At 35.5% G+C, this 25,754-nt stretch overlaps 2 protein-coding genes across 9 annotated transcripts in view; one reads left to right on the plus strand and one right to left on the minus strand.

The window, feature by feature from the left end:
- Positions 1–25,754, minus strand: part of Mhcl (Myosin heavy chain-like) — a 129,157-nt gene that overhangs the window by 66,663 nt on the left and 36,740 nt on the right. For all 7 annotated transcript variants that reach the window (XM_070109719.1, XM_070109712.1, XM_070109713.1 and 4 more), the window contains 6 exons: positions 15,992–16,426; positions 15,499–15,685; positions 12,205–12,371; positions 11,826–12,138; positions 10,570–11,759; positions 10,308–10,505 (listed from right to left, as the gene is read on the minus strand). In XM_070109719.1, the coding sequence (XP_069965820.1) occupies positions 10,308–10,505; positions 10,570–11,759; positions 11,826–12,138; positions 12,205–12,371; positions 15,499–15,685; positions 15,992–16,426 (2,490 nt within the window). The remainder of the gene's footprint in view (positions 1–10,307; positions 10,506–10,569; positions 11,760–11,825; positions 12,139–12,204; positions 12,372–15,498; positions 15,686–15,991; positions 16,427–25,754) is intronic.
- On the plus strand, positions 4,827–8,908 carry sxe2 (sex-specific enzyme 2). 2 transcript variants are annotated; one of them, XM_014233684.3, is made up of 3 exons: positions 4,827–5,305; positions 5,387–5,630; positions 7,411–8,908. In XM_014233684.3, the coding sequence occupies exons 1-3, from the start codon at positions 5,257–5,259 to the stop codon at positions 8,324–8,326; spliced, it is 1,209 nt and encodes a 402-aa protein (XP_014089159.3). In that variant the 5' UTR covers positions 4,827–5,256; the 3' UTR covers positions 8,327–8,908. The 2 variants fall into 2 exon arrangements, with proteins under 2 accessions (XP_014089159.3, XP_069965809.1); XM_070109708.1 differs by having other exon boundaries at positions 4,828–5,330.

Below are 25,754 nucleotides of genomic sequence, written 5' to 3' on the forward strand. Positions count from 1 at the left end.
GGTTTGCGGCAAACGATGTGTTTCTTCAAGGTTTAGAACTGATTAGTTTTTGGTGTCGATCGGTCAAGTCGTTTGGAAAAAATTCGAAAAAAACGATTTTTCAAAATTTTTATTTTTTAAATTTCTCGAAATCTACTGGTCCGATTGGGTCCAAACTTACACGAAATTCAAGTGCAATGAAACCCTTTGGAATGCCGTTTAGTTTATTCAAATCGGTTGAGCCGTTTAAAAGTTATAAGAGGGTCACATACATCCACACACACACACATACATCCACACACACACACATACATCCACACATACATACAGACATACGGACATCATCGTAGAAATGTTCGGGGAAGCTTCCTCGACCCTCAGAACGTCGAGATCTGTTGAGAACTCGATTTTTGCAAAATGGGGTGAAACCAATATCTTCCCGATTTTTAGAAAATTTTCCATTTTCTTAGCGGGAAGTTAAAAATACAAGCTCTAAACAACAGATGTTAAGAATTTACTCTTTAAGAAGTTATTATTTGAATTAGAAAAAGTGTTGTAACTGATACTATATAACTCTCTTATTTTTATTTTCATATTTATAATATATTTATTTTCGATTATTTTTTATTATTTATATATATACCCTGAACAGGGTATATTAAGTTTGCCACGAAGTTTTTAACATCCAAAAGGAAACTTCGTAGACCCTATAAAATATATACATTATTGATCAACATGAGGAGCTGAGTTGATTTACTTTTTTATTTGACGTAATATCTTCACGAAATTTGAAACGAGTTATTTTCTAAGGCAACAATGTAATCTCCGTAGAATTTGTATAGATCGGATTACTATAGCATATAGCTGCCATATTAACTGATTGATCGGAATAGGGTGCTTGCATGGAAAACTTTTTTATTTTTTGAGGTATATTCACGAAATTATATCGGAATCAAGTTCTTGTAAGGAACCTTTGTATTTGTAAAGAGTATTATAGCTTCGATGCAACCGAAGTTAACGTTGTTTGTTATTTTATTTTATTTTTTTTTCTAATTCTTATATTTTTTGTTCATTATTATTATGATCATATGCATATATTTTAAATTTTTGGTTGATGCTTTCATTTCAAATTTTTTATGCTTTAATTGTTTATTAATTTTTTACATTTTTTATTTTATTTTTCAGAATATTAAATTAATTGTTTTTTGTTCTTGTAAATTGTCATATTTAATATTTCTTTACTTTCTTATATATTAAGTTTTATTTTTGCATTTTTTTACTAATTTAACATTTATCTTTAGTTTGATTTTTAATTTTTAACTGTTTCAATAATTTATTACTTTGTTTCATTTATTGAGTATTGTTTTTTTTTAAATTTATGTTTCATTTATATATTTAACTTGTTTTTATAAAATTTAAGCCTGATTTAGTAGATTTACATAGCAATAGTTAACTAAAATCTTGAAGAAGGCATACTTTTTAAAATCATCGCGTTGAGCTGTTTGTATATCATACGTAGTACATATAAACAGCCAAGAAGTCAGAAATTTCCACACTCGTTTTCAAGTACTTAAAAATTGTGCACAGAATTTAAAATGCTCAATTATTAATAGAGACTTGAAGTGAAGCCAAAAACCTTGAAGTGTACATAATGCAAAAACAGTGCTTTAAAATAAATAAATAGAGTAATATAAATATAAGATATTTATTGAAAATATAGTGGTAAGTATCAAGATCAGCAAGTTTTGGCACAAAATCCCATTATACTAAGGAGTATTTATTTTCACTAAGCCATATTGCATTTGAATAAACCTAAAAGTTTGAAGCCACTCCGAAAAGCTAATGTATTTTATGAAAACTTTGTGAGAGGTTCGAACAATGCACTCGGAGGCGTTCCATAGCTTCTCCAGAAACAACCGCTGTTGGAAAGTACTTATTTTTAATGTTTGTCGAAACTAAGAACGAAAGAACGTGCTGTAAACATTACAACATGGTGATAGCTAATCACATACTCACTAAGAAACGGACTTTTATCATCTTCATAGTAAATGCATGCTAGAGAAAGTTATGAATCGATTTCACATAATTTTGGAATACAGTTACAGCACAAAGTTTTGTATTTTTGGATGACATTATTAAAAAATAATAAATATAACTTCTAATTAGATGTGATTCATTTATCAAATTTATTCCGTTTTAATTTTTTAATACTTGAAAAATTACGTAATAACAAAACGAAAAAACCAATTGAATAAAAACTAAAAAAAAAGAATAAAACTTGATCTAAGCTCAAACTGAACAGATAATTGCTGGAATTTATGCAGTGTCATAAGCAACAACAACATATCATCTGTTCATCTCATCTCACACTTTTGGTGACAAAACTGCCAAATATTGCGAAACATTTTACTTTAATGAGATCAAAGATGAATACAATACTGGTACAGTAAGTTAATTATATATTTAGTTGAAATATGTGAGGCGCAGATAATAGGTTATAAAATAAAGTAAGCAAATGAAATGGAAATAAATATTAAGTTCGTTAGAATTGGGAGCAAAGGTAGGTAAGTTCTAAATTGCTTCCGAAATTTGAAGAGAGGCAATAAATGTAGAAAACGAGCTACAAAGGCAGTCTGAGCTTTTGAATTGTACTTTTTAGACTATATTTATACTCTTGCAACATGTTGCTACAGAGTATAATAGTTTTGTTCACCTAACGGTTGTTTGTATAACCTAAAAATATTCCGATATATATATCCTTGGCACCATAATAAATTTGAAATTGTAGAAGGGCGTAATCGGACCACTGCCACGCCCACAAAACGCTCTTAATCGAAAATCTATATAATGCCATTACTAAACACTAAATGAACATATAAACCTGTAACTTGGTATAGAAATTAAGAATTGAATCAGGTCAATACTTCCCTTACCCCCCAGATTCCTTATCGAAACATTGTCGAACTTCCGGTTTACTTTATACCGTACATATCGACCAATATGTGAGCTACCTTAATAAAAATTAATTGGATGTATGTTTTTTATAATGGTGCATTTTTGTGCCAAAAACAAGTAAAATCGTGTGAAAATTTACCTTAGCCCCAATATAACTAATCACAGAATTTTCAAACATCCGGTTGATTTTACACTATATATATATTGGTGATGGTATGTGAGGTACCTTAATGAAACTCATATATTTATTGTTGAAAATGCTCTCAAGTATACCTCAACAATGTTAAAATTAACTCAATCAGCCCATGTATAATAATTTTCGACTTTCCACCTGACAAAATGTGTGATACTTTAATAAAATTAAAATTTGTGTGGGAATATGAATTGGAAATTGTTCTTGACTTTGGTGCAAACCTTATATTCCTAAAATAATGAATTGCGATGCGATTATATTAAATTTATATATTATATTTACATATATCTTAGTTGAAGATGATTTTAATACAATTTTAGCTGACGCGAAGTAAAATATAGTAATTAAACTAAGTGACCTATAATATAACTTAATAAAATACTAAGTTTGATTGTAATCTATTTACGATTTCGTCGATTAATGAATATGGAATTATTTCGCAATATTTTTTTTATAAAAAGTTTTGCCAACACCTGAATGTATCTTCCCGGCTTTGATCTTTGCAAATTGCAAAAGTATAAAATGTTCGGTTACACCCGAACTTAGCCCTTTCTTACTTGTTGATATTTCATTTAGTACAGTGCCTTCTCCCCAAAAGTTGGTGTTCGCTTCTAAGATGATATCTTCACTCAACCAAAGTTTTGGTTTTTTTTTCTTAACGCCTTCCTTTAATCGATTTTTTACACATTATCTGGTTTACCGACGTTTTCTAGTATTTATATAGTCTAGGGTGCTACAACACAGTCTGAATTATGTATGATAGTAAATTAATATAAACCCAAAAATAGTCTCGGTGAATCTTAATATTTACCTCAAAAAATGCCATCTAAAGGACCAAGCACAAGTATACAATTTTTCAAGCTTTGAGCCGGCTTATTTAATAATTGTACTGCTCAAAGTACTTAAATGAGACATGCAAATATAAATTTAGAATTCGACACAACTTCTTATGTATAAGTTTAGAATACTCACAAACAAGGTACTACTAAGTTCGCGCGAAACGCAATCAAGATAATTATTATAACACCGTCTATTGTGCTGTAAAATTCCTGATACTGAAAAGCCAATATACACACTAGGTGAGCAATTAATACCAAAACACCTTTAAGCCTCATATTTAGCTCTAAAAAACAAGCTTGTGAAGAATGAGAGAGTAAGTTGAGGCCTTCTACATATTTGTTCGATGTCAAAAGCAATCAGCAACTAGTAATAGCTTTATAAGAAATAATTAAGCTCTCTCTTGTCAATGGATGACGGAAGAACGTTGCCTGTTTTAGACTTTCAACGTCCTCTTCTACTCTTTAGTAACTTCTGTCAAAGCTATACATTCGGCAACTCATCGTCACGAAAATAACATATATCAGTAAACGAAGTGGTTCTTGACTTTCAAAAATTGATCTTACTTAATATATAAAACAACTGCAGAACAGCCAAACGTTAGCCAGGTTGCATTGTTAGAAAAGCTGACAATAAGTTGTTTTGTGGAAATGTAGCGCTGTTCTTGTGTATGGGTATAAAAACTCGCATGTCACTGCCTTAACGACCTCCAAAGCGTCGCGACCGTCTTGTCACACACTACCAGTTTTTTGTGATTTTTTGCGCCAGCAAAACGAATTAATTAGCAATCAACAAACAAATCTTACAGCCAGCAGAAAAAAAAACAATTGCCAAAATGAAACAACGTTCTGAAAAGTTAAAAAGCATTATACTGAGTTGACGAAGTTGTAAGTCAGCCGAGCGCCAACTAGCAGCAATGTTCTTTAAACTGAGCCTGTGCCCGTTATCGCACCGCATTTAGCGTCAGAACGTGTGACGAAGTGGTTGGCTGCTTTCGACTTTTGGCCGCTGGAATGGCTTAAACGCTGCTTTGCTAAACTCGTTGCTAAATCGTAATAGCGCGCAATCGATTCGCTCTTACATAAATCAGGCAGGAGCACAAGGGCCAGCCTGATGTGCTGACGGAAAGATTTGTGTGGACTTACAGTGCATTTAGGTTTATGTGATAAGAGTTATTTAGTGCCGAAAAAGATAAACAAATTATTGTTGAAAGCATAGTCCTACACTGGCTTACAAACGGTGTTAATTTTTTTATTTATTTTTTTTTTTATTAGAATTAAAAATAAACCAAAATGTCAACAAATTTAACCGTGTTTATATTTGTATTCACGATTCTTTGTGGTGAGCATTGGAAATAGCAGAAACTGTAACAACAAATAATACATAGTTATTATGAGTTTCACTTTCATATCTTTCCTACAGCATTGGCGCATTCGAAATTCTCCTATGAACGCGGCAGTTGTGATATTTTAGTATCGAGCGCTGTACGCGAGATTTTAATGAATGAAATGCGCGCACAGCTGGATCCTTCGTGGCGTGCGTCGCGCATTAAACACGTACGTTACGAACTCTACACGCCACAGAATCCATATAAGGCGCAAGTATTGCTGCCAGGCGATGCTGATGTGCTGCGTGCGTCGTACTTCAATACAAAATGGCCGGTTAGGTGAGTAAATTATGTTGGTTCATTAATCAATCAATTCATTTTGGAAGTGTATTATGAATATTGCATGGTGCGAAAGTAAATAATAAAAAATTCATGTGAAGAATATGTTAAATAGAAAGACTTCAATATAAACATATGTTTTAGGGCTCTTAAAATTATTCAAATAACTTGAAAAGCGGTTATTCGAATATCCGGTATATAAATGAACGCTTACTATTCGAATACGGTTAAGCGGATAATCGACAACGAACAGTTAACCGGATAGACGAAAATGAGCAGTTAATCAAATACTCGACGAATTACGACTATCCGGTATGACAAACCGAATTTATTATTCGAATAATGCCCTATCTGGTTAATCTGATTAGTCGATTAACTCTATTATGTAAATATATATAAATATTCGAAAATATTTCGAATGGTTTTGAAAGGTATAAGTTGTTTTTGAATGTTCTATTTTTGCTGAATTCGATTATTAACATATTTTGCTCCTGCTGTAATACATTAATTTATTTTTTATAAATTAAAAAGACAATAATAATAATTTTAAATTTTTGTAGAAAAATTTCGAATTAAATTTTCAGACACTATTTTAAAATATTATTTCGCCTTGTGGTGTTAATGTTTTTGTATAAATTACATACAAATAATAGAATTTTGCAAAAATTAAGGATTTATTAAAAGAAAAAATCTCATAAAATGAAATAAAAATTTTCGCACATTTCAAACTGAACCAAATTTCAGTTTTTAATTATTTTTTTTATGATTGTTATTGACATAGCCGCAAAAATCAGTAAATTACAATATAATAGTCTATAAATTAGTGCTAAATTAATAATTAAATAAAATGAAATAAAATAAAATTTAAAACAAACTCATAAAATTTATTATTTCGAGCCGGAAAATCAAAAAAAAAAAACAAGAAAAAAGGTCCCAATACCCTTCACAAATAAGAAAGATTTCATAAAAGAACTTGATTTTAAACGGTCAGTTTGTATGGCAGCTGTATGCTACAGTGGTCCAAACTGAACAAAATATTCGCAAGTTGTAACGGTGCCGTGAAAAATTATGTATGCCAAGTTTTATGTAGATACATATATTGTCAAATAAAAAACTTTTACATACAAGAAGTTGATTTCGATCATTCAGTTTTTATGACAGCTATATGGTGGTCCGATATCGGCATTTCTGACAAATGAGCAGCTTTTCGTGGAGAAAAAGACGTGCGCCAAATTTCAAATCAATATCTCGAAAACTGAGGTACTAGTTCGCATATATACAGACGAAACGATAGACAGTCAGACATGACTAAATCAGCTGAATGTAACAGCCAGAAGGACCTCGGATTTTTCCATCTGAGTGTTACAAACGGCGTTGCAAATAAGGAATATTCAGTGTTCTGGGTAGAAACAAAATGTTATTTGCATAAAAAAAGTTTAACAGCCTGACAAACCTTTCAAAAACATACTTGTTTAGTTTGAAACCCAAGTTGTAAGATATCATTTAGTTAATAATTTTAATTGGATAAATAAATTAAACAGGTGAAAACCATTCACAAAAACGTATTCAACTCAAATTGTATTGCCTTCCAATGGTAAGCCTTCTTTATGCTCTATATTATATATGTAATTTTATATACAAATATATAATATATTATCTATAATCATATTATTTTTATCATTATATTATTTCTTAAATAGACACAATGTACATATATTAGATACATGCTGCCTTCCGACTAACTAAATGCCGCTATAAAATCGTACGCTTTCTCATTTAGAATCTCCATACACGGTTGGACCGGCAGGAGCACCTCCTGTTCGAATGCAGCCATCAAGGATGCCTACTTAGCGGCGGGCAATTTCAATGTAATAATGCTTGATTGGAGTGCCATATCGATGGACATTAGCTATGGACGCATTAGCCGTCAATTGTCAGAGATCGCAAAAAATTTGCTAGAATTCACACATTTCTTGCATCGAGTAAGTGGTATCCCTTACGAAACCATTTATTTGGTGGGTCATAGTGCCGGCGCGCATATAGCTGGCCTAGCGGGCAAACAATTGAAACCGCAACGTTACGGTGTCATCTATGCGCTCGACCCGGCCGGTCTCGTGCAGTTGCCGCTCGGCGAAGACAAACGTTTGGCACCGAACGATGCCATCTACACCGAATCCATACACACGGACATCACGCTGCTGGGCAATCCGAGCACGAAACTTACACAAGCAGCATTCTTTGTCAATTGGGGTCTAGGCCAGCCACACTGTCCGAATGCGACGGCAGCTGAATTTGATTTCGCATGTGATCATTTTGCGGCCTTGTATTACTTTGCGGAATCGTTGCGACAGCCACGCGCCTTTGGTGCCACACGGTGCAGACGATGTTGCAGTGGTAGTAGCAGTCGTTTCAGTCATAATCGTATTCTGCTGGACGAATGGGATTGTGGCTGCACAAATGTTGCCATGACAGGTGAATGCCCGATGACTGCGTTTATGGGAGGTGAACCGGCTGTGCCAAAAAACGGCACCTTCTATCTAAGCACACGTTCTAAGCCGCAGCCATTTGGTTACGGCGAAACGGTGCGCATTAAACGCGCTGGGCCGGGCAAATTCTTGCACAGCAGCTTTTTGAGTAATAAAATCATCGACAATATGTTGTCCAAATGGCAACACACACTTACGGCGTACAATTAATGAGCAAAGTCAGTGGCATGCAATAGATTGATAGTGATATATATGCAACGTGAGTTTGTGTGGTAGCGTGAAGTTGTCAGTTAGTCGAGTTAACGCGCCACAGCAAGAAATATGAGTGGTTTGCTGGCAAAGAAATCATATGTACATATATATGTATTAAGTTATTTACAAGAAGAAATACAAATAACGGTGAAAAAACTTACTATTGAGAATGGCACTTAATATGCCGAATTAAATTGTTTGTTTATAAATGATAACAGATTTTAATTGCTACCACTTAAAATGGTATAATTATGTAAGTTGCAATTCCACATAATTGAGGTTATGCACGAGTACATATATGTATATATATTTTTATCAATTTTCTGTAACATGAGTTCAGGAATGAACCTTGCGTATAAAAACGCTTTAAAAACGAATGGCATATATGTACATAGATGTTGTAAATATGTAAAAAAAAATATTTCAAAACAGTATATGTAATTAACTTATAGCTTTTAAGGTAATATAGATGCTAATATTGTTTATAGGTTAATATAAACAATAATATAAACAATAAATTTAAATGATATAATACAAAAATTTTAACAATTGTTTCTTGTATTAGTTCACATTGGGTCCAAACAGTCCCTCTTACTAGCTGCTCAATATCAAGCATCTTGTGAACTTTTTGCAATTGTTCGGAAAATTATAATGAGTGAGAATTGTATATTTTTTTCAACAACTTTAAAAAAATGCGACAAAGGAGACAAATTTTACAAAGTATACATCCGCAAACACACAAACACTAGTGGCGAAATTATTATATGCCCTATTATTAGATAGTTAGAAGTGCTTCCATTCCAGTTACATACATCCCTGGGACGGTCTCATCTTCGGCCATGAACCTTCATCTCGGCGGCAAACTTTTTGTGGAATGATTTATGATGAAGCATTTGATTAGACCAACCAGATTAGGTAGTATGTTCTCAAAAACTCTATTTTATGAACAAGTGTAGAGTGTTCTTAATTAGGGCTTTGAGAAACTCTTGCTTAGTTTGAAATGTTTAATTTACTTGGTTAAACTCAAAACACCAAAATGGCCATTGAACTGGAGTTTACGGTGCAACCTGTGTTTATAATAAGCGATTTTGATTATTGCGTGGGTTTCTTAGTAGTTTTACGAAATATACTCAACAATTTCTTTTTAAAAAATATGCAAAATATTTGTTAACTATCAGAAAAATGTGTTTTAGCGAAGCGTTAAATAACGTCAACATAGAAAGTAAAAAAATGTAAAAAGAATTTGTGCGTAAAAGCTTATTTATAACTATTTTAAAAATTTAGAATAATATAAAAAAATTTATTTAACAATTTTCAGATTTTACGATATATAAACCATTCAAATTCATTTTCTACTCATGTAAATATTTTTAAATTTCCATATGTAACATATGTATATATCTAAACAAACCTCTAAAAAATGGTAAACGAAAACTTAGACAATTTCTATTTTTATTATGAGAACAACATGTATCCGAATTTAAAGTTGTTGATTACACCCAGTAATACCAGAGAATGTTGATTCATTTACGTTCTCTGGTAATACTATGCACATGTCGAACATATACTATGCGCCTAAAAGCATGCTAAATTCATGTTACATAATTCATATTACATGAGTTTTTGAATTTTAGAAATTTAAATTCAGTTTTACGAAAGAATAATATAAATAAACGTATACAAACTTATGTGAAGACCTGAGCACATAGTTGAGAAGGAAAAATAAATAAGCCTGATATAGAGAGATGGAAAAATGTCAATCAAAAAGTGAAAATAGCATTCGCAGTTAATACAAATTAAACTACTGACATGGAATTATAAATATAGTTGGTTGAGGAATGCTATTCCAACGAAACTGCTTATACAATATTGCAAACAATGCTTTCCACCAACTCTTTCCTCCTCTAACTCGATGAAAACGTTAAAATTTAGCACTTACTTGACTAGGTCCGATACGGTATGTAGCTGTATCCACTTCATTAGCGGCTAAAATTTGTTCGACCGTTATGTCCTTGGCAATGGCAGCATCGACAGCAGCCAGTAAACCAAAACGACGCACAAACTCGACCAAAGGAACTGATTCTGGGAAGCCCAAACGATGTAAACGTGCCGCCTCGAGCACTTGCGAGCCGCGCAACTGCAGCAAAGCAAATAAATTTAAGCAAAAGTAAAACAAACAACGAACATACGTGCACACTCACCTGACTACGTAGCAAAGGAATATTCACCATGTCCTCGCAGCTCGATTGCAATGCAGCGGCGTTTGGCGAACCGCTCGCCGAGTAGCTGCTATGTTGACCGGCATTGTGCTGCAACATATAACAGTGTACGAAATGGGTGCCTGTGCGGCGCAGCGTATCAATGATGCCATCGACAGTGAATTTCACTTGCAACATAATGGAATTACGTTTTACACCAGCAGAGGTGAACGAACGTCGTATGCTCGAGACGCGACGTAGCGATTGTGTGCCTTCGAGGCCGGCAATAGAACCGCAAAAAACAATGCCACCCGCGCCACGTGTTAGCGAACCAATATACAGACGACTTATCTCATCACGAGAGCTATCTTGCAGCAGTGTTACAGCATTACGTATGGCAGGGTGTTCACGGCTATGCCGCACCCAACCGTCCACTGTGTACAACACCGGATTAGTGCCCTGCAGATGTTGCAATACAAACTGTTTGGGACCGGCGCATTTGCGCAACAAAGTTTGATGCTCACGATCGCCATAATGCGTAAATAGGCGCTCCAGGAATGTATCATCATTGCAGTTGGGGTACATGGACTCCTCATCGAGCAGCCAGAGCAGACCGCGACGATCATGCTCGCGCAAATCACGTTGCGACGAACGCACAACATGATTTTGTGGCGACTTGTCGATGAGCGATACTAGCGGACCGGGATTTGTTTCCGACATGCCCTCCGTATCGATCTCGACTAGCTCCTGCGCATAGCGGTCACGCGGCGCCACCAACGTGGTATGATGAAAGAGCAACTGTAAACGCTCTTGTAGGTAATTGTGACGTAAATCGGAGAGAGTGGCACCCGTTTGCAGACCACAGCTCGCGGGATTCTGAAAGCCCGGCGTGTCTACGAGCATAATGGAAGCGATAGTATGCGCCGAAGTACAGATTGCTTTATTTATTAGCGCCACCACGGCGGCCAATGCCTCGGAATAGAGACCGACGGCGAGCGCTTCCAGTGATTCCCAAGCCTGCTCACTACTATCGTTAGGTGATTTCGAAGGGCTTGTGCCACCACCACCACCACCAGACGCTGTATTAAAAGCGGCAGCTGTTAAATCCTCCATTGAAACACCGAGTAGGCTAGCAGCTCTACGCGCGGCTGATGGATTTGCAAACTGTACGCGCGCAGCTGGCCCAGCATTGACTATAAATGTCCAGGTGATATATCAATTACATAAAATGTCGAACTTTTATTAAAATCAACACTTACGTCTTGTGACACCCGCCAATCCTAGATGATAAATAGCCGCTAATATGCTCCAAATGCCACGCACAGCTTTCGCTTCGATATTTAAAGCTTCCAACGCTTGCGTCGTGCGCATGAACTCAGCGGCTGCGCGATGACGCTCCTCCAATTTCTGCGAGAGTGAAACGAAAGGATGATTGTCCGCTGCTGAAATGTTATCCAGATGCAGCTCCTTCTGCAGCAATCCTTCGGCGCCAGCGAGCAAACGCCCCATTATATGGAAGCTATGATCGTTGGGTTGACGTCGCCCAGCGCGTTGTCGCTCAGGCAGCAGCACCTTTACGGGTAGAAGCGAATTCGGTTATAATGGAAGTTCAATTATTTATTTACAAATATTTCTTACTTGCACCGAAGCGGAGGCGATTTGGCCACTTTGATCGAAGTCTAAACTCAACAGCTGTGCAAAACGCGTTGCATTCGCATTGAGGCAGGTTTTTGTATTGCCAAAAGCTTCCAATATGATATTGATAGAGTTAACTTTCTCAGCATTGAGAAAGTTATTATAGGAGCCTAAAAAAAGGTATTCATATTAATTAAAATAAAATAAATTTTCATTGATTTTAGCAAAATTTCCGTTACTGTTGCTTCAAATTTGCGAAAAGTAATCTATTTAAACACACATACCTACATATAATATAAAGAAAAATCAGCTTTCGTCATAAATCAATTTATCAAATAAAAAATGTTTTTCAAGTTATTTTAAACGGGAAATACTTATGTTTCAGTGTAAAGGTCGAGTTCGTTGTAGTAGGAGTTCAAAAAGCTATGTTACAGTATTCAGAACACAAACATGATATAACTACGCAGGTCTGCAGAATTTTACGCATTTCGGTTTCGACTGATATGATATCGTTCACGAACAAGTAGAGGACATGATGTCTGATCTAAGTTGTACAAGCTATTGGATAGACCCAGTGAAGTTACATTGTTGAAAGAATATATCGCTTTTCAATTCTGCTCGATTCCTTTCTAATAAAATTTTGCTCGAAGAAATGGATAATTCCTTGGATTTATGGCTAAAATACAGTACAGCTAGCAACCTCAAACTGAAACTCACTTTTTAAGAGTTTTTATCTCGAACATACGATACTAGATGCAAGATAAAAACAGGTAGTATGACAATCCTATACCAAATATTATTGGAAAACTAGCCTGTAGTAGCAAACATAAATAATTTTTTTTTGAAAAAATATATATATACATATATATATATATAATTTAAAATGGCGTTTAAAACAAGTTAAGGGATAAAATTGTGGTAAACTCAGTGTTTGTGAGTACTCTTTAATAATACTTCATACCAAAACGGGTAATAAACTCGAGTTTAACATACTTTAGTAACAAACAGAAAAAATTTTTTTTATATAGTAATAAATTGAAGTATTATTTATTACAAAATAAAACAAGAAAAAACGTTAACTTCGGTTGCGCCGAAGCTATAATACCCTTCACAAAAACAAAGGCCCCTTACAAGAACTTGATTCCGAACGTTCAATTTGTATGACAGCTATATGATATAGTGATCTGATCTGACCAATTTCTGTGGAGAATAATTTGTTGCCTTAAGCAATAACTCGTGCCTAATTTCGTGAAGATATCTCGTCAAATAAAAAAATGTTCCATGCAAGCACTTTACTCCGATCGTTCAGTTAATATGGCAGCTATATGCTATAGTCATCCGATCCATACAATTTTTTCGGAGATTAGATTATTGCTTTAAATAATAATACATGCCAAATTTCGTGAAGATGCCTCGTCAAATTAAAGAGTTTTCCATACAAGCACTTCATTCCGATTGTTCAGTTTGTATGGCAGCTATATGCTATAGTCATCCGATCTGAATAATTTCTTCGGAGATTACATTGTTGCCTTAACTAATAATCCGTGCCAAATTTCGTGAAGATACCTCGTCAAATGAAAGAGTTTTCCATACAAGCACTTGATTCCGATTGTTCAGTTTGTATGGCAGCTATATGCTATAGTGATCCGATATCGGCGGTTCCGACAAATGAGCAGCTTCTTTGTGAGAAAAGTACAGGTGCAAAATTTCAGATCGATATCTCAAAAACTGAGGGACTAGTTCGCGTATATACAGATGGACGGACAGACGGACGGACAGACAGACGGACATGGCTAAATCAACTCAGCTTGTCACGGTGATTATTTATATATATACTTTATATGGTCTCCGACGTTTCCTTCTGGGTGTTACAAACTTCGTGGCAAAATTAATATACCCTGTTCAGGGTATAAAAAAGTATTTGGAAAAATAATTGCCAAAAATAACAATAGGAAATTGAATTATAGGTTCAAAAATGGCATTCTAATTATTTTTTTTAATGAAACTGAAATTGAACTCGAAGTTCTTACCCAAATCCAAAGTAGTTATATATATTTCAGCATTTGACATACATACACTAACTTTGTTTTTTGCAAAAATACCATTCTAAGTCTTTATTATGTATGAAAATATTGGAACAATATGTGTTTAGCCTTCCGCCTCAAGCTTTGAAACTATTATTGCTGCTGAGCTGAAGTGAACACCTATCGTGTGTGGCGCAATTGTGGGTGCAGTACATGAACAGTAATTAAAGCTGACCTCAAATGCAAGAAATGACTAACGGTAAACAACGGTATATAATAACAAAACAATATTAGCAAGCATTTTGTGGTGGAATGTTCGTGCGCATGCGCCCACACACAATAAAATGTCACAACAGACGCAATAAACGAACTTTTCAAATATTTATTTTCTGAACAAAGTTGCAACCGATTTTAATGAAATGGCGATGAAAATGTTGTGGAAAACGGCACTTTAGTCAACTGTAAGCGCTACAGAGACATTAAATACGATTTTTTTTTTTCAAATCGATCTGGAAAAGCTTAGGTTAGGCTTAAAGCAGTTAGGCGGCTCATGCTATCCATGACATGACACAAAGTCCGGTATTCTACTAGCCATTTCGGCCGTTACAACATTCTAGCCAATTTTATTTCGTTATACATTTTTGCGCGGTATCGTTAAGAACGAATATTAAAATAAATGTATTATATTATTGGTGCTTATGTGAAACAACAGGCTATTTATCAGAGCCGGAAAACGTTACAATCGTTTGTGAGTTAATAACATGTACTTCAAAGAAATCGGTGGAGTTAGCCGTAGTGATATAATTTTGACAAAAAACCATTAAATGGATCACCCTATGCACAAGAAAATTTATAAAACAAAATATAAAAAAATTAAATTGGCATGCAAATTGGCGATAAGTAAACAGAATTAATTATGGCACCAAAAGTATATGAAAACAGAACAACAAAAATATATCAAACTTCAAGCCACTGCAGCGCTTTGAGGCAATAATGCAGTTAGTTCGCCAGACTGCCAGTCAGCTAGTCTGCATCACAAGAGCGCAACAAATGCAATGCGTTCCGTTTGGTAGGCGGCCGACAATGGGCAAATATCCAACAACGCAATAACCAGCTCGCCAACCACGCGTTCGCACATACCCCTTCCATGCGCCAGCGCAAGCGTGCCATGTTCCAGCTAAAAAGGCAACAATTGCTGTCAAGGCACATAAATGCATCCATACACATAAACACACACACACACATACACAAAGTGAATGAAAGCGCTACATACCGGCGGCCAACGCCAAATAGTATAAGGCGTGCTTGAAGCTTGTCGTCTTGCCAGAACCAGAACGTCCCATGAATATTAGACTTTGATCGCGACGCGTTTCTAACATGGCCCTGTAGGCGGTCTGTGCCAGCGAGTAGATGTGCGGAGGCATATCCTCCGTCTTGCAGCCGCGAAACATGGAAACAACCTGCAACAAATAACAAAAAAACAAATGTTAGTGCGAAAATCAACAACAATAATTGCAATAAACGCAAAATATATATAATTCAATTGCAGATATGCAAAGTTGACAACAAATAAAATATCAAATTATAACAAAAATATGTTATCTCTTACGCCAACTGCCACAAGAGCAACGCGACTGGGCAAAAAAGATCCAACCAGCCGTAGCCACTCACCAGCACATAGCAGCGCGCGGTTTAGCCGCAAGCTTTAGCTGATTGTAAGGCGTTGGGCGTTCATATGACGTCAATAAATGCAAACGCATACGTACCTTTTCCGAGTAGAGCGATAGCGGTGCCATTGGATTGACAACGAGCAGCGTGGGGCCCGCCTTCGTGTGTATCAAATTGCTGGCGAAACGTTGACGCAAGCAATGCAACACAGACGCCTCGTTCAATTGCTTCAGATCGCAAATGTCCTCGACCAGATCGAGCGCTGCAGAATTCTGCTTCTCGATGTCATCCTCGTCGACCATCATTTCGACGCCATTGTGCAGCAGTCGAATGGTCACTTTGTGATTTTCACGTTGCACACTTGATTGTGGTAGACGTAGGGCCGCGCAAAAGCCACCACGATGGACCAGCCAAACGCGTTCACCATCGGCATGCGTAGTGTTGGCGGCATCACCATCTCGATTGTCATTGCCGGCGCCGTTGTCGAGATCTGCGTGTGCGGAGTCGTTGCTGGTGTTGTTGCTATGACGTGGCTGTAACGAATAAATTTGATAAATCCTTACTAATAGTGTTTTTTGTTAAAAATGTTTTAAAAATAATTAAAACAAAAAAAAAATTGCAAAAACCAAATACTTTTCAGAGTTCAATTTTGTAGAATACATTTTGCATTAACAATTTTGAAATTTTGTAAACAGTGCCTAAAAATATGCCACAAAGTTTTTGTATGTAAGCTTTATTATGTGTCCAAAAGTACAGCCTTGAGGTATGCACAAGTCTATTATGCATATATTATATAAACCGTTATGATTGGAACTTGGAAACTATAACCTATTATAATCTCCGCTCATAACTTCGACACGATTTTCAGATTTTACCCGTTTGATTATCTATGCCGCTAACGTATTCTAACCGAATCTAGTAAGATCAGTATGATCAATGAGATTGAATATTCTATGGACAATTGTTCAAGAGTAGTCTTGCAATAAATTAGATTACTCTGATAACGGCTCATCATTTGTTGTAAATTTTTTAGTCATCATCCTTGTGTCACTGTAAGCTTATTTTTTCAAACTAGCACTGGTACACAAGATTTCAGATTTACATTTGGGAAATATTATATGTCGATCTCAATTTCTTACTTGTGAGTTAATCCGTTACACTAAGAGAAATTTTCTTATCTAGTACATTCAATTGGGAAGAGCTGCAAATATGGTAGAACCCATAAAGACACTTCGTCTTGCACATTTCCTCCATTAACAAAAAATTCGGGCAATTATATTATCTCTTGATAAATACATATGTATATGACAGAAACTTCAGAAACTAAAGCACTAAAATGATAACATACAGGTATCAATAAAAATTTGTGATATCTCAGATACTAAAAGTATTGCCCATGAACCTATTGAATACCTTGGGAAAATACCGACTTCGTTGAAAAAAATGCCTGATAATTGGACCAAGCTTTTGAAAAGCGTAAAAAAAATTGCTGAAATTATTTCGAAAGCATTAAAAACATATTTTATGGAAAACATTTTATTTTCTTAGCTAGTAAAAAGAATTATTTACTGCACAAGGCTGCTATGGATAGAGTAAATAAACGCTTGCGGCACTCAAACACGCAACTGTGGCCGCAATACGCTTTTCGTCGGTACGCATTCGTCATTTTAATTGCTCTAGCAACATATGTACATACAAATTTATGCTCATACATATGTCTGCTTTTGTCTCTTCTCGATTTCGGGTGCTTCAATGTTTATTCTTGGCCTCACGTGTGCAACAAGAGCTAAAAGAACAACAAATACCTAAAAACAGCATAATACGAGCGAGCAAACAAGACGTCATCAGCAGAACCGCAACTAGCAAGGAGCTCAGCGCAATAGTATGGACCACTAAAAATGTCTAACTTGGAATAAAAATTTAATATCCTAAGTTTCGTTACGGTTTACCGGACAAATTCAAGAAATATTTTATAAAGCAAGGCAACTAATTAATAATATTATTGTATCAGTAAATGTTAGCCTATACCTTCAGGATCAACCTAAGGCAGCACTAATTACTTAAAGTTTTATGCACACTGTTTACAGTTGCATAACGGCCACAAGACATCCATAATGCTGCCAATTCGTAGCGACCAACATTACTCAATCATATACTGACTATACGAAACCACTGCACAACCATTACCCACCCACCGCGACCACATAGTCCACCTTTTAGGCCAAGTCAGCGACGATCTGACCACGCATTCACCTTTTTATACTATTTACACCCAAAAATTGGCTTTACTTTGCCGGCGCACTTCTGTTTACATTTCATGTCTGCAACTAATTGGGAAAACATTTGAGAAATGAAATCAAATTTGGAAATGTCTAAAAATAAAGCTGTTACACTCGACGGCGTGTAATGATGTTGAAATGCAGTGAGCGCAACGCGTCCGCAGCAGCTGCAACGGTAATGAGTAGAGCAACTGTGACGAAGTTGGTGGCATTTGCTTGCCGAAAGACGTCGGTAGGCGTCATCAAAACTTCTATAATACAAACAAACCACCGATATAGGTGTGTTGCGCCGTAGAAGGCAACGCGTCGTCTGCTTTTATTCACCTCACAGTTCTTTTCTTGCCTGAATTCCATCATAACAAATTACGCCCTGGCGTTGGTACCCTTCCGTACGCCTTTTAGGCGAGCGCAGGCGAATTGTCACGCGCTCTTACCACCACACTGCCTGACTGACTTGGCCGGGAGCTCACCTAAAGTAAGTGAAGTCTATGCAAACCAACAACATACCGAATTATTAGCCAAAAATAGAAAATTGTACGCAAGAAGCTGCAGTTGTCTGTTATTGTTGTTGCTGATGTTGCTATTCGGGATATGTAAATAATTCAAGTGATTGCCGCAACGCAACGATAAATATATGCAATCGCACTCATATGTGGTGTTGCCTCGAATGAATCGCTGAAGTACGCGTTGCTTGCACGTGCTGGCTGCGAGTGCTACTCCGCGTGTTGTTAGGTATTGAATATATCACTTGAACTTATGCACAGTTCATAGTTCAACAGCGTACCTACCTTAACACAGCATTGATTACATTTTAATCACTAGCGTTGAGGGTGCTTGGGGTAATAAATTACAGCTCCTATTTATCAGACTATTTTGGTGTGTTATTGTTTCATGGACCCTCGTACGTGCCTCAACAATAGATAGCGAATAAAAATTTTAGAATTTTCTTCAGACTACATTTGAAGACAAATATGTGTAAGGAATGTTGTAAGATTCTTTCTTTGAAATTTTATGGAAGCCAAAATGAATTACATTCCTAAAAGTTTTGGTACTGAATATAACAGTATATTATTTGTAGTTTTGAACACGTTTTTCGATTTATCTTGCTAACATATGTTTGTATATTCGAGGCATGTTTGATAAATCAATGAAAAAAATACTTTCTTGCAGGAAAAAAAGTTGTGTTATAACTCGCTTGGATTCAAACGATTAGGCAAACATGATATGTAATATCTACTAATATATCTGTATAATAGGATTTCTGAATGCCATAAAGGACCTCTCTTTCGATTCAAAATTCTTACAACCAAGCCTCTTAATATGTTTTGGTAAGCCGAAATACTGTTTCCTATCCTGAATATGTTTATGTTACTTGCAAAATGCTTGTGACTCTGACTCTTTATGTAAACTACCGATCATGGATTGGATCGTCAGTTAGACGGTCTAAATATTCGTGGATTTAAGTGCAGGTTTTTGACACGACCACACTTGAATTGGAACTTAGTTTCAAAAAGATTACACATAGTTATGAAGGCATAGTTATATCAAGCTTTTCATATGTAATTTCAGTGGTAATTTCTTGGTAGAAACTGGTGGGATAAGCTCAGTATAAAAGCATAAATTTAAGAAAAAGCTGAGATATACATGCAGCAAAAACTTAAGTCATATTATCAGTATAAATCTAAATAATTTTTAATTACTTCTTAAATTAGTATCTTTTAAGTTTTGAAAAGTTTTCAAAGCATTTGAAAATCTTAGAATGAGTTCTTTTTCTCATTCATTTAAAAATAGAAAAAATTAAATTCATTTTAAAAACACAATGAATTTTACTGTATCCATAACCATACCATAATTATGGTATACTAAGTATTGCACCATCCATGTGAAAAATACAAGTGACAAAGAAATGATAAATGACACACGTCGGCTGACATCAGCACTAACTTTGAGCAGACAGGTGATGACAAACACTTCGCGCAGATGAAAGGGGGTTTCGTAGTATTAAGGAAAAGAGGCTAAGACGAAAAATGTTGAAACAATTGTTGTAGATTAATTAAAACTGTCACTTGATGATTGCTTTGAATCTTAACTAAAGACTGTAAGGTTACATCATATTGTTGTAATATTTTTTATAAGGGAACTTAAACCCACTGAGGGTTCAACTCTCAAATATATTTATATGTTTGCTCACTTTACTGGAAATCAAATAAATGTTATATAGAAATGTTGACATCGCCGGTATATTACTCCAATCTTATTGTGGATCCAACGTTGCACAGTGGTTTCGCTTGCATGGGAGCCACGGTTATAAATACTTAGATAAGATATCGTTTCGAAATGTTCACCAAAAATCTATAAAAATATGATAAATATATTTTTAAAAAATTAGGCACATCGGACGACTATATCGTATAGCTCCCATAGTGACAGTCAGTAATGGATCGATCAATTTTATTATTATTTTTATTTTAAAGGAAACCGGGCGTGGTATTGCTAATAATAATACAACACAAAAGTAAAATACACACTTTCAAGAATATTCGCCATGATTGGTGGTACTCAAAAATGTTGTGATAACAGAAAAATAAGGTTATGGTAAGTAGAAAACGAACAACAAAGTAGTTGACTTTAGTAAGGTTGATTTGTGGTTATAAGTAAGTTTTCGTTGCCCAGTAATGAAGGGATCAGAGCTTAAAAGCCATGTGTATTTGAAGCGATGCGTGTAATTTTCCGTGTACGTTGTAATCGGATTCTTTTTATATTTTTAATACTTTCCTTAGCAACTGCTTCAGAAAGCTCTCCAATCGGAACAAAGGATTGTTTTATAACTTCAAAATCACGAAGTAAAATTTTATGCACCGATGGAGGGAATTAAAATTAGGGATATTTTAACCAGCTGCTTTGTGGTCCTCTTGGTCAACTTGCAATCCGAAGATATGTTTTGCAACAAAGTTGAGGCTCTGAGTATTAAATTTTTATCAATTAACGTAATATCGGCAGATATATCAGGATTAGCACAAAAATACAGCACAACAACAGAGCAAATATGACTTTGAATGAAAAAGACGACGTTAATATATTGCAGGTTATACGCATATAGGCTAATTAGGGCAGCTACGCTTAACTTTTTTTATTACCTTAAGACATATAAAAATACACTGAAATACAAAAGAAATGAATGGGGTAATCGGGGGGGGGAACACAACTAAAACTTTATGTAAACATATTAAAGACGCTTATAAAATGCATAAAATACGGTAAACTAAAGTATGAATTTAAAAATAACTACAACACAAGTAAGTTTTTGTTCATTTTGTAGCATAAATTAAATGCCTTTAACTTCAAATTCCATTAAAAAGAATTCGTAATAACTCGCCTGACCACTTTGAACTTCAATTTTGTTGAGAAATATTCACTCTCCGTTCAATTGCGTTTAAAAAATTAATAAGTGATCACAACTTTAATGCTATGTTTAGAAAGACTCGTTAGATTTCCAGGAAAAAAACGGTTTGTCATTAAGAAATTTTAGACTTTTTAGAAACAATTTTATTACTTTTTCGTTCCTTTCTTTGACATGAGTTTTTTTATTTTCGGCCTATAGACGAAACCACTGTGAATTGGTTTCTAACACATTTTCGTGAATTCAAGTTTAATAAAATGCTCCTGAAAGTAGACACTGTCTTCAAAACTGTTATGCAACTTTGAATTATGGTTCAAGAAAAGTCGACCTGGTTGTCAAATTGAACACGATACAACAAGAGCAACTCTAAAATGTTAGTAATGGATTGGGGTTAAGTTAACAAAGGAAACTTGAAATACACTGACTTTGATAATAAAAGTAGACGAAAGTGTTTCATAAGAAAAACGCTGCGTACTGAAACGGAGGTTAAGTTCTTAAAGCGAAGGTTACTAAAGTATAGTTAATAGAACCCAAAATTTAACGGGTAGAGGAGGTATCGTTTCAAGTCACTTGCCTACGAATATATTTATTTGTATTTCATTAAAAAAAAAAAAAAAAACGAATTTGGAAATGACGCAGTTGCGAAGGTCATAAAACCAACACTTGAGCAATAAAAAACATACATAAGTACATGAAACCTGAGTACTTTCGCTTTTGAGGTTAATTAGTTTAAATGGAGAGAAAATACAAAATTTGATAATTCATGTTTGTGATTTATTGTAACTTAGTTAATTTTAATAACAAATACAATAAAAACAACAAATCATTTGAAAAATGACAAAAAACGGGATTGCAAAACGAATTATTTATTTACATAAAAAATACGCATTTGTCACTTGCACGATGAACTAAGCAAAATGATGAATTACGTATGTATGTCGAAGGGAGAAAGTGGTGGCGGTTCAACGAAGGCGCAAGTGTTTTTTTTTTGTATATTTTTTATTTGATTTTTACTTCAGTTAACGATAATGCGCTCAAGGCAGCCCAGCACTGCTTGAAGTAGTATTCAGCGATGCTTTGACGCACGACCGCCCGAAGGGAGCTGAACGCACCAAAGCATTCGTGTATATGTGTATGTGCGTAAGCTCGAATAAAAAAAAAAACATTCGACAGTCTGGCAAAGCCATTAGCGGCACGGAGGCCCTAATAAATATTGCAACTATGTATGTATATACATAGGTTACGCGTGCTTAAATACATATGTACATACACACATGAATGCACCTACAGCTGCCGCGAGTGAGGCCGCGCATCGGCGGCGACATAGCGCGGCAGTGTATTTGGTGCGAGTTATGCAGTTATAAGCGCGACACAGGTCAATGACTCAAGCCAAAGGCAGCAGCAACAAAAACAAAAGCAATATTTGTATAGGTAACAAGGTGGAGGAGGGCGTGTGTAGCAGTGGTAAGTAGTTGTTGTGCGCATTGCCACAATACCGATAATTAATCGCACGTACTTACAAAAACAATAACAACAACAAATGCAACACACTACAAGCCGAGTCCCAAACGTTTGCACCCTCAGCGTCATAAGCAGCACCTACAACGACGTTCACGTCAACGACAGCGTCAGCAATCAACAACAACGCCACGAAGGCGAACACGATCAACAAGCAACACCGACGCCGCTGCCGCCGCCAGCACCTCTTGGCATGGTTTTACTCACTTCTCACAAACTTGACGCACAATTCACGTTGAGTACATGTCAACAACATGTTGTATTTATTACAATAACAAACAAGTGACAACAACAATAACACAACAACGTCAAATTGCAAGGCGCATCGACTACAGAGAAACGCCGCAGCAGGAAAAAATGTATTTTCATTCAAAGTAATTGTTTTTTTGTTTGTTTGTGTACAACAACCACATATAGCTTAACTTTTTTCATTGTTTGCTTAGCTATTATATTATTGTTGGATATTTTTTGGAGTCATACTATTCTTGTGCGACTATCTGCATATTCATAATTCTGAAGGAAGAACTTATGGCCATAAAGTAAATGAAAACTTCCGCAACAAACAAATTGGACAGACACAGCGACCGAACATGGGTAGGGTGCCATGCCGCAAAGGAAGTAAAAACCAACAACAGCAAGTTTGCACTGACTTCTATTTAGGCGAATCGTTATATGATGATATGGTGAGGGCGACTTGATAAGTCATTGGTTTCTTCAGTACGTGTTGTCAATATTAGTAGCTATTAAGACTTTAAACTCCCTCGTTTAGTTTATAATTTAAGATAATTTTCAATTTTATTCAGTTTACAATTACTGTTAAACGATAAGCTAATGGTCACTTGCTCAAAAAACTACTTAGGTCCCGTAATGTCATATATGCCTTTTGGATTCGTGACGAGAAACTACGACGCTGGCGAATTTATAAATTGCTCCGTCATAGTACAAGTTTCTGCGGACTTAAATTTATATTAGGTAGCGCGTTAAACTTAGACAAACACCACAATAACGTCACAGGTTCTATTAAAGTGATACTATGTAAAAAGTAAATACTTTATTACTCTAACTTTTTCCGGATCTTCTTTGATTGAAACGTGAGAGGAAGAGAATAGAGTTGTCGAACTCCTATGACAAAAGCTTAGCTTTTATCTTATAGCTCACTTTGGATCCATCATTGTAAACAAAAACTCGATTTTTGTTAGATGGAAGATGACCATTTTAACAGATAATTGACCTTTAAGTATAACTAAGCAGATAGTAAGCTTCGACTCAGTCATGTTCCAAATCGGTGCCGAGTGTCCCGGACTTCAACTGTAGCACGATCTGATGTTTCTATTCTGTGGGCGAAAAACGGATCTATAGCTTTCACTTAAGAGCAAAGAAAGTAAGGAAATGGAATTTCAGCTATAAACGTGGATCTTAGAATACACTGAATTCCATAACGGTCTACCTGCCCGCATCCACCGAAACTATTAAGCTAATGGAAACTTCTTACACAAAAAACTAAGTTTAATCGAACGACCCTCGTGTGTTAAAAAGTATGTAAGTGTATGTTCTTAAAGTGAATGATTTAATACATTGGTATTTGTGCAGCACCCACACACGAGTAAATAATAAATAAATATAAAATAAATGAAACGCACTTAATGTGTGATTTGAGTGACATACCAGAAATTGCTAGCAACGGCGCGGCCCCGCCGACGCTCTACCGAACACGCATAACTAAGTACACACCCAGAGCGTAGTTCTTCCGTGGCAGAGTTGCCAGCGTTTGGCACTTAACTTCACTGCAGCAAATTATAAATACGATTTTAATCGCAATGCCACGCCAAAGAGATTTTTATTTAATTTCATTAAGCTTTATTGCTTTAAAGACAACGTTGATTGAGTCATTGCTGGAATAAAAAAAATCAGTTTCACGTTGAATAAATAGTGTGGCACAATCGCCGCGTTCGTTCTGTTAGTACTTATGCCAAATTTGGTGAAAATCTTAATTCTTCAGACAGGCAGTCTGCTGATATTGATCGCGGTCGGAGTAATTAATGAATTTTCAAGCATTATTATTATAATGTTGCCTACATCAGACCGAAGCCATGTCAATCCGACCGAAAGACAGGATCGTTGGTTGAAGTAGAACGGCAAATTTACGCAAGCTTTGAACAGTTATTTATGTATAATAAAAATTTGTAGTATAAGAAATATTTTGAAAATAATATGAATACGATTTGACATTGGCATTTTCAATCAACGGTGGAGTGCGATGGCAGTGCGCACAATTAACCGATCAATCAAATTGATATGTAGGGAAATCAACCACTACGAATACTATTAATATGAATATTATTTAAAAGTAAATAAAGAATCTTAAGACGATTTAAAAGTTAAGACTGCACATACAAAGATGTGTTATGGTTCTAAGTTTGGTTTTTTGCTTCAAAAATATTCAACGTTGGCGAATCAGTTCTCCTCGGGTCCATACCTAAAACCAGATTATGTAATGCAGCGCCCCAATGCTTTAGCGGGTATATTACGAGTATAATACAGACAGACAGCTGGTTCTCAACTGTAAGATTAGGCTATAAACAACAACTCAACAGCCGTGAAAATGATGTAAAAATTACTAAATCTAGGATTCACGACTTAACAGATCAGACGAATGAAGCAATA

The sequence above is a fragment of the Bactrocera oleae genome, chromosome 2 (assembly GCF_042242935.1).
Source record: "Bactrocera oleae isolate idBacOlea1 chromosome 2, idBacOlea1, whole genome shotgun sequence".
Taxonomy (NCBI): Eukaryota; Metazoa; Arthropoda; class Insecta; order Diptera; family Tephritidae; genus Bactrocera; species Bactrocera oleae.